Source organism: Trachemys scripta, chromosome 15 (genome assembly GCF_013100865.1).
Source record: "Trachemys scripta elegans isolate TJP31775 chromosome 15, CAS_Tse_1.0, whole genome shotgun sequence".
NCBI classification, from domain to species: Eukaryota; Metazoa; Chordata; order Testudines; family Emydidae; genus Trachemys; species Trachemys scripta.
Window position 1 is genome coordinate 32,176,782 of NC_048312.1, and position 11,873 is coordinate 32,188,654.

Here is an 11,873-nt window from a genome sequence, read left to right on the forward strand (position 1 = left end):
GCCCACTCCAGGGCAAAAGGTGGCCCCGATGCAGAGGGGGCTGGAGATAAAGAGGGCATCGGGAGGGACCAAGAGGAAGTGCTGGGAAGCAAAGAAGTCCGGGTGGGCAAGGGCGTACGACTCCAGCGGGGCCCTGGGCAGGGTACAGGCTGGATGAGTACAAGGAGGCAGAGCCCGTAGCGGGACCGGGCAGGGACAAAGCTGTCTTTCCCCTGGAAGCGGCTGCAGGAGCCCCCGAGCCCAGGGCTGGCCATGGGGTGGCACGGGCGTGCAGGGGGCCGGGGCTGGCACAGCCGAGCTGCAGCGGTGGCCGGTCTCCCGAGGGGCTCCCCGGAGTTCCGGGCTGGGCAGCGGTTGGGAGGCGGGGCTTTTCCCGGCCCCGCAGAGCCTCCCGCCCCTCCAGCACGCAATGGGCACATGCGGTACGTCCCGCCGCCGGCAGGGAGCCCAGCACCTTCCTGGCGGGGCGAGCCGCTGGAGTGCAGCTGAGCGGGAGAGGTGCGGGGCTCCCTGGCAGCGGCGGGGGAAGTTTATGGGTTCAGGGGACCCCGGCCGGCTCCTCGCCCCTGTCCGCCGGCTGCCCTGCCTGGGACAAGTCTCGCCCCCGCAGCCCCTCTGCACCGTGTGTCTCCAGCGGCCCATGCCCCCGGTCCGCGCCGCCCACCCAGGCCCAGCTAGCCCCTAGCAGCTGCGGCAACTTTCCCTTCCCCTTCCGCGCTCCTAGTAGATGCCCGACCCTCCTCCCTCCATTCCCCCTCTACACATCCCTCCTCCCTCCATGGAGGGCTCCAATGGGGGAAGGAGGGGGCGGAGTCGGGGGGGGGTGAGCGCCAGAGTGGAGGGCAAAATTGCTTTTTTGTCCAGTGTCCCAACCGAACATCTGTCGGGATGCAGGACAAAGAAGGAAATATCGGGACGGTCCCGATAAAATCAGGACATCTGGTCACCCTAAGGAGGCCCAACCCCAGAGTAAAATCCCCGGACGAGGAAAGCGAGGCCGAGGAAGACCAGGCCTGGTACCAGCTTAAGGGGGGAGGTGTGTAGCAGGATGCTGGTGCAGAGGCACCTAATTAGCCCCTGCTCAGCCAGCCCCAATCAGGGAAATAGATTGGGGCTGGGAAGAGGTCTGGTGCCTGGCATTTAGAACTGGAGGGCCAGAAGGAAGGGGGGATGGCCAGGGGAAGGTCAGTCTCTGGGCTGAGGGCAGGGTCTGGGTGGAAGTGGAGATTGTAAGGCCTGCAAACTATATATAGTATATCACTGGTGGTGGGAGAAGTATGTAAATAAAGCCACGGGTGCTGCAGAAGGAAAAGCCTCTCCGTGCTTTATTGGGGCAGCCAGTGGGCCCCAGGAAGAAGGCCAGACAGAGGACTTGTTACACAGCCGTGTTAGTCTGTATCTGCAAAAAGAACAGGAGTACTTGTGGCACCTTAGAGACTAACAAATTTATTTGAGCATAAGCCCACGAAAGCTCATATAATTAAGATTTCTGAAGGGAGAAGTGCCTATGCATCCTCCAGCAGAAAGGCAGTGAGGGCAATGAGGTGCAGAGGTGAAAGGAGAAGGCAGGGAATCCTTAACCCTCTGGCAACAGGGATGCAGGGGACATCTCTAGCATCTCTGCAGCACAGCAGAGGATGGGGCTTGGGGTCAGTTTTTCAGAACACTTCATTTCAATTCCTACTTAGAAAAAGAATTGTTGGCAACTTTCCCATTGTTCTCAGTTTCCACTGGAATCTATCCCTGAGCATGAACAAAGCCAGAGAAGGCTAACATCTCGCTATGCTGGGATAAAAGGATGCTTTCTAAACACATACCAGTAGCACTGAGACAGCACCTAGAGCTCCTGTGAGAACTCAATACAAATGGGATGTGAAACCCAACAGTGTAGTTTAAATTTGGTTTTATTTATAGTAAAAATCAGACGGCCCCATTCATCTCAGCTAATCCCCTATACTTCTATCAGCAGGGAGCGATGTAGCAAACTTCACTGGGCTGAAGAGTTTATTGTCCAAGTTCCAAACTTGATCAAGCTGAGCTGCTCCTTCGTTGTCTCTCTGGGCTCCTTCACGAGATGTGGTAAAGCTAGTTACAGTCAAAACGCTATCATTATTCTTACTTCAGTTTCATAGAGATCCGGAATCAAGCCCAGCGGAGAGTTGACCATTCGGACTGTATTGGTGCCGAAGAGTTTATACTCATACTGGACAAGCTGTTGCCAGAACCCATTGTTAGGTCTGATGATGGGTCGGCAGGACTTGACCCAGGCATGAGCATTCACCAGAGACATGGCATGGTACTTCATCAAATAGGCCAGACACAGGGCAGCTGACCTGCTGATGCCTGCAGCACAGTGTAGCAGTGTCCGGCCTTGCTGCAGGTCCACGCTATGGATCCTATCTGCCACGGGATCGAAGTAATCGTAGAGGCGAGAGATGGGGGTGTCAGTTACAGGGATGTGCATGTAGTGAATGTCTGGATAGAAGGTGTTCACCACCTCCACGGACACATTGATGACAGTAGTGATTTGGCTGGCGAAGAGCAGGAGCTTGTTATTGGCAGCCGTACCATTGCTGAGGTACAGGCTACTGGTAATCCTGGACAGGCCATAAATGGACGGATGCCTGAATAAGATGGGAATAGAGCCAAAAACTGTATTCATTAAGGCAAACTTTATAAACCAGCTGCAACGGAGGGCTGCATCGTCACACTCTTTGCCTAGAGAAAACAGAGAGAAGACACTTGGGAGACTGAAGACAGTAGGTTGCTGCCACCAAACTAGTAAAGGTGAAGTTTTCACGTGCTTTAAAAATTAACTAGATCTAGAATCATCCATGTTAAAGATGGAAAAGCTGTCTTAGGCCTCATCCAGTCCAGCTCCCAGCCAATGCATGATTGCTTTATAAATGCAAAGTGATTCCATCTGATGTCACAGGTGAAAGGGGTTTTCACTTCTTCTCCAGGATACTATTCCACAGCCTAATGGAGTTCACGCTCAGGACAAGCAAACTGCCAAACAAATAAATCCAAGAGCAAGTACAGTAAGCACACTCTGTACCACAAACACCTGCAGCAAGCCTTAGCCTGGCTTACAAGGAAGGATGCCCTAGATGTCTACTAGGGAAGGGCATTGCAGGGTAACGGACCCACAATGGAGAAGGCACTGTGCCCAGCCTTTCAAGACAGTTCTCTAGGGACACATCTAAACCCACCAATCTCAGCTGCTATATTAGAACAGTGACTCTCAACCTTTCCAGGCTACTGTACCCCTTTCAGGAGTCTGATTTGTCTTGGGTACCCCAAGTTTCATCTCATTTAAAAACTACTTGCTTACAAAATCAGACATAAAAATACGAGTGTCACAGCACACTGTTACTGAAAAATTGCTGACTTTCTCATTTTTACCACATAATTATAAAATAAATCAATTGGCATATAAATACTGTTCTTAAATTTCAGCGTATAGTATATAGAGCAGTATAAACAAGTCATTGTCTGTATGAAATTTTAGTTTCTACTGACTTTGCTAGTGCTTTTTATGTAGCCTGTTGTAAAACTAGGCAAATATCTAGATGAGTTTATGTATCCCCGGAAGACCTCTGTGTACCCCTAGGGGTACATGTACCCCTGGTTGAGAACCACTGTATTAGAATACAGGCTCTCTCTCAGGTAGACAAGTCTTTGTTGAACAATACTAAGCAGCAATTAAACAGGTTTCAGAATTAGCTCCATCCCTTCCTCCAGCTTTCACAACATGTTAGAAATTTACAGGAGCCCACTGTACGATACTGAGCTATGGCCAAAAGGAAGGAAAAACCCAGGCCCTATATTGTACAGTGGTATTGTACAGAGAGGGCTGGGCAGCAGCATGAACCACTGGGGCCAGCCTTGCTTTTTCCAGCCAGGTGGAATCTATGGTGGGCAGCCTCCTGCTTGGATATTTATATATAGGCTTGGCAGAATCTGATTTTTTTTAAATAATGTCAACAGATATATAGTTTTTAATTAAATGGTTATTGATTTAAATGTTTGCATTTTTGCATGAATTATGGGGGGTCAACATAAAGCAGCATTATTCTTTGTATGTCTGTAACTTCTATCAGCCATGGAAATACTTTTTTCGTTGGTTTATGTGTATAAAGTAAAACCGACATTTACTGATAAAAATCTAATCCTTCAAAGCCTATTTGTATAGTGCTATGTGGATGAAAAGTTTTATAGAAATATAAAATGATGTATTATGGGTTTAAAATTATGAGTTTAGGTTACAAACATGGGTTATGTATTAACTGTAGTCAATGCTTGCAGTTTATTGGGTTATGAGCTTGGGTTATGTATAGGGTTAAGATTGGATTGTGTGTTTCAGATTAAGTTGCACATGAGTTACAGCTGTGGGTTAGAGTTACAAATATGGACTGGATTTGGCATGACCAGTTATAGGTTTCAGGTAAATGGTTCATTTTACGTTCAGCATTATGGATTGCTGGTGAGAGTAAAGATCAGCATTAGGATTCATTTACAGATTACATGTGAGTTGGGGTTACAAATATGAGAGTAAATTATAGTTTATAAAGTGCACTGAACTCCTCAAATGGCAGGTACTATGTAAGTTCAAAGTGCTAGTATCAGGATTTACACTCTCAGGTGCTTACCTGCTCTCTTTCCCACTGACCCTTAGTGAAACTGGTTCCCTTTTGGTGCAGAACACAGCTGTTTCTGCTTTAGGATTACACTCCTGCTCTGTCTCTATGAAACTGTGGCAACTATAGCAGCAAACAGGAGCAGGGGGGCATGCTATCTCCTGCAGCCTAGAGTACTGCACCACAGCTGAATTCAGAGTGCTTCAAGGAGAGGCCATTTCTGCATCCCAAAGCTACTGTTTGGCCACCCCTGCACAGCTGCACGAACAGTCTCACAAGGTTACATAAAGTGCAAGGTGAAAGATAGCCAATGACCTCAACACATAATGCAAAATGGAGGGAAGTGGAGAAATTAAATGGGTTACTTTGCTATCATTACAATCATTTCAAATCCTAATGCACCAAAGGATCCCACAGTGCTTAACAAACCATTGTACACACAACGACCACTGCCCACAGCCTGAATGCACCCACTTCTGAGTCCACAATAGTTTAGGGCAGAAGGTGTAGAAAAACAGTGAGCTGAGTGTGTGTGTGGCTTTCAAGGAAGGGAACGTGTGGGAGTAAACATTGAAAGGCTGCACCTTTGTAAAGCTGATGGGGGGGGGGGGTGAATGTTCAAGTTCCTGAGACTTGGAAATCCTGAAACATAACAGGGCTATAATGAGGCTCCCCGGCCCTTCTCTCAATGGAGGCAGGCCCTGGCTCATGGGCAGGCAGCCTAGAGGGAGACTTTATTCTCACTTGTAACCTTCTGTTTGAACACAGGACTCCGACAGCCTCCGTGCTGTGAATACTGGTGACTTATTATCATTCTGTTTTTATAGGGTTACCATTCGTCCGGATTCCCCCGGACATGTCCGGCTTTTTCGGGTTAAAAATAGCGTCCGGGGGGGGATTTGTCAATGTCCGGACTTCCCCTCCTCCCCCCCCCCCCCCCCCCCTGCAGAGCGTGCGCGGGGCTTACAGACCAGCCGGGGCTCCAACAGCCAGAGCCCTTCCTGCACTCTCTCCTGAAACTTGACACCACTCCCCTCCTCTCCCTCCCTTCCCCTCCCTGCACTCACAGATCGCCGGCTGTTCGTCTGGAGCTCCGACCCTGCTGCCCTCCCCCGCTGCCGAGCGCGCTGCTCTGCAGCACAGTAAGGGGGCCGGGGGTCAGAGAAGCGGCAGGGAGGTTCTGGGGGAGGGGGTAATCAAGAGACAGGGAGCAGGGGGGAGGGTTGGATGGGTCAGGGAGTTCGGGGGGGGGGCTGTCTGGGGGTTGGGGGTGTAAGGTTTTGGGCAGTCAGGGTACAGGTGGGGGGGTCTCAGGAGGGGGCAGTTAGGGGACAAGGAGCGGGGGGGTGTTTGGGAGTTCTGGGGGGGCTGTCTGGTGGTTGGGGGTGTAAGGTTTTGGGCAGTCAGGGTACAGGTAGGATCTCAGGAGGGGGCAATCAGGGGACAAGGAGCAGAGAGGCTCAGGTAGGGGGTGGCGTCCTGGGGGGCAGTTAGGAGCAGGGGTCCCAGGAGGGGGCAGTCAGGGGACAAGGAGTGGGGGGGAGGGTTGGGGGTTCTGAGGGGGCAGGAAGTGGGAGGGAGTGGAAGGGGCAGGGGCGGGGCTAGGACAGGATGGGGGCGGGGCTAGGGCAGGGGCGGGGCTCCTCCCGTCCTCTTTTTTGATTGTTGAAATATGGTAACCCTAGTTTTTAGCCCAGTGTGGTATTGCGGTTGTGTCTAGCAGCCCCAGACATGGTGCAGGACTCCGTGGTGCCCGGCGCTGTACAGCCGGCCCCAAAGCGCTAGCACTGGAAGGCGGGTGACCCAAGCAGGGAGGCTCAGTGAGCGCTGGGCACGGACAAGGGTGATCAGCACCGCCCCAAGAGGTGAGATGGTGGGTAGGGAGGGCTGTGCTGTACCCTCTAGCTGCCGGCCCCTGCCCAAGCCGCTCCGCACCCCGGCGAGGCTCAGCGGGAGCCCCCCTAGCTCCGCACAGAAATAACCAGCCGCGAAGGGGCTCCCGGAGCTGGGGCTGGGCCGGGGCCCCGGGAGGGCAGCACTGAGCCCCGGGAGATGGGCTGGGAGGTCCCCGCCCGGCTGCGCTCACCCCCCGGGCCCGAACTCACCCCCCGTCACCCCCGGCGGCGCCTCCTGCCTCTGACCTCGACACCGCGCCGCCCCCCGGTCTCCGGGGCAACCGGCCACGGGGCCCGCGCAGGGACAATCGCCGCCGCCTCCAGCGCTGCGGGACGAACCCGAGAACCACCCCCGGGACCCCGCACCTCGATCTCCCCGGTCCCCCCCGGATCGCCCCCGGGACCCCGCACCCGCCGGGCCTCCCCCGGGATCCCGCCGCGGATCGCCACCCACCAGACCCCTCCTCCCCCGGCCATTGTGACACGCCCGCCCCCGAGGCAGGGGCCCGGCCCGGCCCGGCCCAGCCCAGCCCAGGCCAGGCCAGCCGGAGGGATGGAGGAGCAGAAGGTCTCGCGGCCCCGGGTCACCTTCTTCCAGCCCCGCGTCAACCAAGTGCTGGTGCTGTTCAGGTGCGGGTCCGGCCAAAGGGCACAGGGACCCCCCACTGCACAGGGACCCCCCCCCCCCCCCTCCTCCCCCCTGGCCCAGGGCCCCCCCCCTGCACAGGGACCCCCCACTTCTACCCCTTGGCACAGGGAACCCCACTGCTCAGGGACCCCCGCCCCCCACTTCTATCCCTTGGCACAGGGACCCCCGCCCCCCACTTCTACCCCTTGGCACAGGGAACCCCACTGCAAAGGGACCCCCGCCCCCTACTTCCCCCCCTCTGCACAGGGACCCCTGCCCCCCACTTCTACCCCTTGGCACAGGGACCCCCCACTGCACAGCGACCCTCACCCCCCACTTCCACCCCTTGGCACAGGGACCCCCCATTGCACAGCGACCCCTGCCCCCCACTTCTACCACCAGGCACTACCCCCCACTCTCATTCCCTGACACAGAGATCCTCCGCCACCCACTCTCACTCCTAGGCTCAAGGGATCCCCCTAGTACAAGGACACAGCCCTGCCCTGCACAGGGATTCTCCATCCCCCCACTCTTGCCCCTGGACAGGGACCCACACACATACACATAGGAGTACACCCCTGCCCCACAAAGGGACCTCTCACCTCAGGCACAGGGAGGGAGCGCCCTGCTCCCCCCTCACCCTGGCCACAGGTAGCCCTTTTTCTTTCTCACCTCCCCTTGGGGACAAGAATCGCCCTCCGCGACACCTTTCCTCCTATTGACAGCCCTTTCCTGCTCTCAGTCTGAACACACACACTCCCTCCCCCCGTGTGGGTACGTCTCTGAGGCGAGTGTATTAGGGAAATGGGAGGGGGAAGGAGATGATGCTCTGTGTAATTTTTTGGGTGAAGGGAGCAATTGAGATAAGTGTATTGGTGGGGATGAGAGGATGGACTGAGCTGTATATTCACTGAGGGGTTGGGATGAGAGGAGAGAGCGCAGTGTATTTGGTGGCAGAAGGGGCTAGACTACATGTTCTTGGGGTTAGGGTGTTGGTGGCTGGTCTAGAGCTTCCCTCTCTGTGGGATGAGAGAACCTGATAGAAATCCTGTATACTGGGTGGAAGATTCGGTGTGACCCTCTCATTTGGGAGGCTCAGACTTTGGTGATAAATATCTGAAACCTACAAAAACAACAAGGAGTCTGGTGGCACCTTAAAGACTAACAGATTTATTTGGGCATAAGCTTTCCTGGGTAAAAACCTCACTTCTTTAGATGCATAGAGTGAAAGTTACAGATGCAGGCATTATATACTGACACATGGAGAGAAGGGAGTTACTTCGCAAGTGGAGAACCAGTGTTGACAGGGCCAATTCAATCAGGGTGGATGTAGTCCACTCCCACGAATAGATGAGGAGGTGTCAATTCCAGGAGAGGAAAAGCTGCTTCTGTAATGAGCCAGCCACTCCCAGTCCCTATTCAAGCCCACATTAATGGTGTTAAATTTGCAAATGAATTTTAGTTCTGCTGTTTCTCTTTGAAGTCTGTTTCTGAAGGTTTTTTTGTTCAATAATAGTGACTTTTAAATCTGTAATAGAATGACATAAGAACATAACATAAGAACATAAGAACGGCCGTACCGGCTCAGACCAAAGGTCCATCTAGCCCAGTATCCTGTCTACCGACAGTGGCCAATGCCAAGTGCCCCAGAGGGAGTGGATCAACAGGCAATGATCAAGTGATCTCTCTCCTGCCATCCATCTCCATCCTCTGACAAACAGAGGCTAGGGACACCATTCCTTACCCATCCTGGCTAATAGCCATTAATGGACTTAACCACCATGAATGTATCCAGTTCTCTTTTAAACGCTGTTATAGTCCTAGCCTTCACAACCTCCTCAGGTAAGGAGTTCCACAAGTTGACTGTGCGCTGCGTGAAGAAGAACTTCCTTGTATTTGTTTTAAACCTGCTGCCCATTAATTTCATTTGGTAACCCCTAGTTCTTGTATTATGGGAATAAGTAAATAACTTTTCCTTATCCACTTTCTCCACATCACTCATGATTTTATATACCTCTATCATATCCCCCCTTAGTCTCCTCTTTTCCAAGCTGAAGAGTCCTAGCCTGTTTAATTTCTCCTCATATGGGACCCGTTCCAAACCCCTAATCATTTTAGTTGCCCTTTTCTGAACCTTTTCTAGTGCCAGTATATCTTTTTTTAGATGAGGAGACCACATCTGTATGCAGTATTCGAGATGTGGGCATACCATCGATTTATGTAAGGGCAATAATATATTCTCAGTCTTATTCTCTATCCCCTTTTTAATGATCCCTAACATCCTGTTTGCTTTTTTGACTTCCTGTGCACACTGCGCGGACATCTTCAGAGAACTATCCACGATGACTCCAAGATCTTTTTCCTGACTTGTTGTAGCTAAATTAGCCCCCATCATATTGTATGTATAGTTGGAGTTATTTTTTCCAATGTGCATTACTTTACATTTATCCACATTCAATTTCATTTGCCATTTTGTTGCCCAATCACTTAGTTTTGAGAGATCTTTTTGAAGTTCATCACAGTCTGCTTTGGTCTTAACTATCTTGAGCAGTTTAGTATCATCTGCAAACTTTGCCACCTCACTGTTTACCCCTTTCTCCAGATCATTTATAAATAAGTTGAATAGGATTGATCCGAGGCCTGACCCTTGGGGAACACCACTAGTTACCTCTCTCCATTCTGAGAATTTACCATTAATTCCTACCCTTTGTTCCTGGTCTTTTAACCAGTTCTCAGTCCATGAAAGGACCTTCCCTTTTATCCCATGACAACTTACTTTACTTAAGAGCCTTTGGTGAGGGACCTTGTCAAAGGCTTTCTGGAAATCTAAGTACACTATGTCCATTGGATCCCCCTTGTCCACATGTTTGTTGACCCCTTCAAAGAACTCTAATAGATTGGTAAGACACGATTTCCCTTTTCCGAAACCATGTTGACTATTGCTCAACAGTTTATGTTTTTCTATGTGTCTGACAATTTTATTCTTAACTATTGTTTCGACTAATTTGCCCGGTACTGATGTTAGACTTACCGGTCTGTAATTGCCGGGATCACCTCTAGAGCCCTTTTTAAATATTGGCGTTACATTAGCTAACTTCCAGTCATTGGGTTAAGCCGATTTAAAGGACAGGTTACAAACCTTAGTTAATAGTTCAGAGTTTATGGATCTTGGGTAGCAGATAGAATACCCCTGGTCGGGGTTCTGGGGGGGGTGTCCATACTGTAGCCAGCAACTCTCCAAGATCACATTCTACAGGCCACTATCCTCTGATCCCACCGAGGAATACCAAAAGAAACTACACCATCTGCTCAAGAAATTCCCGGCTACAGTCCGGGAACAAATCTACATGGACACCCGCCCAAAACCCCGACCAGGGGTATTCTATCTGCTACCCAAGATCCATAAACCCGGAAACCCTGGACGCCCCATCATCTCAGGCATTGGCACTCTTACAGCAGGATTATCTGGCTATTTGGACTCTCTCGTCAGACCCTACGCTACCAGCACTCCTAACTATCTTCGAGACACCACCAACTTCCTGAGGAAACTACAATGCATTGGTGTTCTTCCTGAAAACACCATCCTGGCCACCATGGATGTAAAAGCACTTTACACCAATATTCCACATGAGGATGGACTACAAGTTGTCAGGAACAGTATCCCTGATGAGGCCACGGCACGCCTGGTGGCTGAGCTTTGTGACTTTGTCCTCACCCACAACCACTTCAGATTTGGGGACAACTTATACCTTCAAGTCAGTGACACTGCTATGGGTACCCGCATGGCCCCACAGTATGCCAACATTTTTATGGCTCATTTAGAACAACGCTTCCTCAGCACTCGACCCCTAGTGCCCCTCCTCTACTTGCACTAAATTGATGACATCTTCATCATATGGACCCACGGAAAGGAGGCCCTTGAAGAATTCCACCTGGACTTCAACAATTTCCACCCCATCATCAACCTCAGCCTGGACCAGTCCACACAAGAGATCCACTTCCTGGACACTACCGTGCAAATAAATGATGGTCACATAAACACCACCCTATACCGGAAACCTACTGACCGCTATACGTATCTACATGCCTCCAGCTTCCATCCAAGACACATCATGCGATCCATTGTCTACAGCGAAGCCCTAAGATACAACCGAATTTGCTCCAACCCCTCAGACAGAGACAAACACCTACAAGATCTCTATCAAGCATTCTTAAAACTACAATACCCACCTGGGGAAGTGAGGAAACAGATTGACAGAGCAAGACGGGTACCCAGAAATCACCTACTACAGGACAGGCCCAACAAGGACAATAACAGAACACCACTGGCCATCACATACAGCCCCCAGCTAAAACCTCTCCAACGCATTATCCACGATCTACAACCTATCCTGGAAAATGATCCCTCACTCTCACAGACCTTGGGAGGCAGGCCAGTCCTCGCTTACAGACAACACCCCAACCTGAAGCAAATACTCACCAGCAACTACACATCACACCACAGAAACACCAACCCAGGAACCAATCCCTGTAGCAAACCTCGTTGCCTACTCTGTCCCCATATCTACTCTGGCGACACCATCAGAGGACCCAACCACATCAGCCACACCATCAAGGGCTCATTCACCTGCACATCTACTAATGTTATATATGCCATCATGTGCCAGCAATGCCCCTCTGCCATGTACACTGGCCAAACCGGACAGTCCC

The 11,873-nt window shown here is 51.5% G+C and overlaps 2 protein-coding genes across 7 annotated transcripts in view; one reads left to right on the forward strand and one right to left on the reverse strand.

Annotated features, from left to right (window-relative positions):
• Nucleotides 1–1,896: 1,896 nt before the first annotated feature.
• On the reverse strand, nucleotides 1,897–6,902 carry DUSP18 (dual specificity phosphatase 18). Of its 4 annotated transcripts, none has more exons than XM_034791486.1 (2): nucleotides 6,782–6,902; nucleotides 1,897–2,718 (listed from the first exon to the last, which is right to left on the reverse strand). In XM_034791486.1, exon 2 carries the CDS (start codon nucleotides 2,660–2,662, stop codon nucleotides 2,096–2,098), a length of 567 nt encoding a protein of 188 aa, XP_034647377.1. In that variant the 5' UTR covers nucleotides 2,663–2,718; nucleotides 6,782–6,902; the 3' UTR covers nucleotides 1,897–2,095. The 4 variants fall into 4 exon arrangements, with proteins under 4 accessions (XP_034647377.1, XP_034647375.1, XP_034647376.1 ...); XM_034791484.1 differs by having other exon boundaries at nucleotides 1,897–3,009; XM_034791485.1 differs by having other exon boundaries at nucleotides 6,746–6,902.
• Nucleotides 6,903–7,049: 147 nt separating this feature from the next.
• The window catches only part of C15H5orf52 (chromosome 15 C5orf52 homolog), an 11,958-nt gene continuing 7,134 nt past the window's right edge, over nucleotides 7,050–11,873 (forward strand). For all 3 annotated transcript variants that reach the window (XM_034791489.1, XM_034791487.1, XM_034791488.1), the window contains exon 1: nucleotides 7,050–7,165. In XM_034791489.1, the coding sequence (XP_034647380.1) occupies nucleotides 7,089–7,165 (77 nt within the window). In that variant the 5' untranslated portion in view covers nucleotides 7,050–7,088. The remainder of the gene's footprint in view (nucleotides 7,166–11,873) is intronic.

Coding starts and splice junctions, on each gene's coding strand:
- DUSP18 (XM_034791486.1), bottom strand. CDS start 2,662: ATGAATACAGTTTTTGGCTCTATTCCCATCTTATTCAGGCATCCGTCC.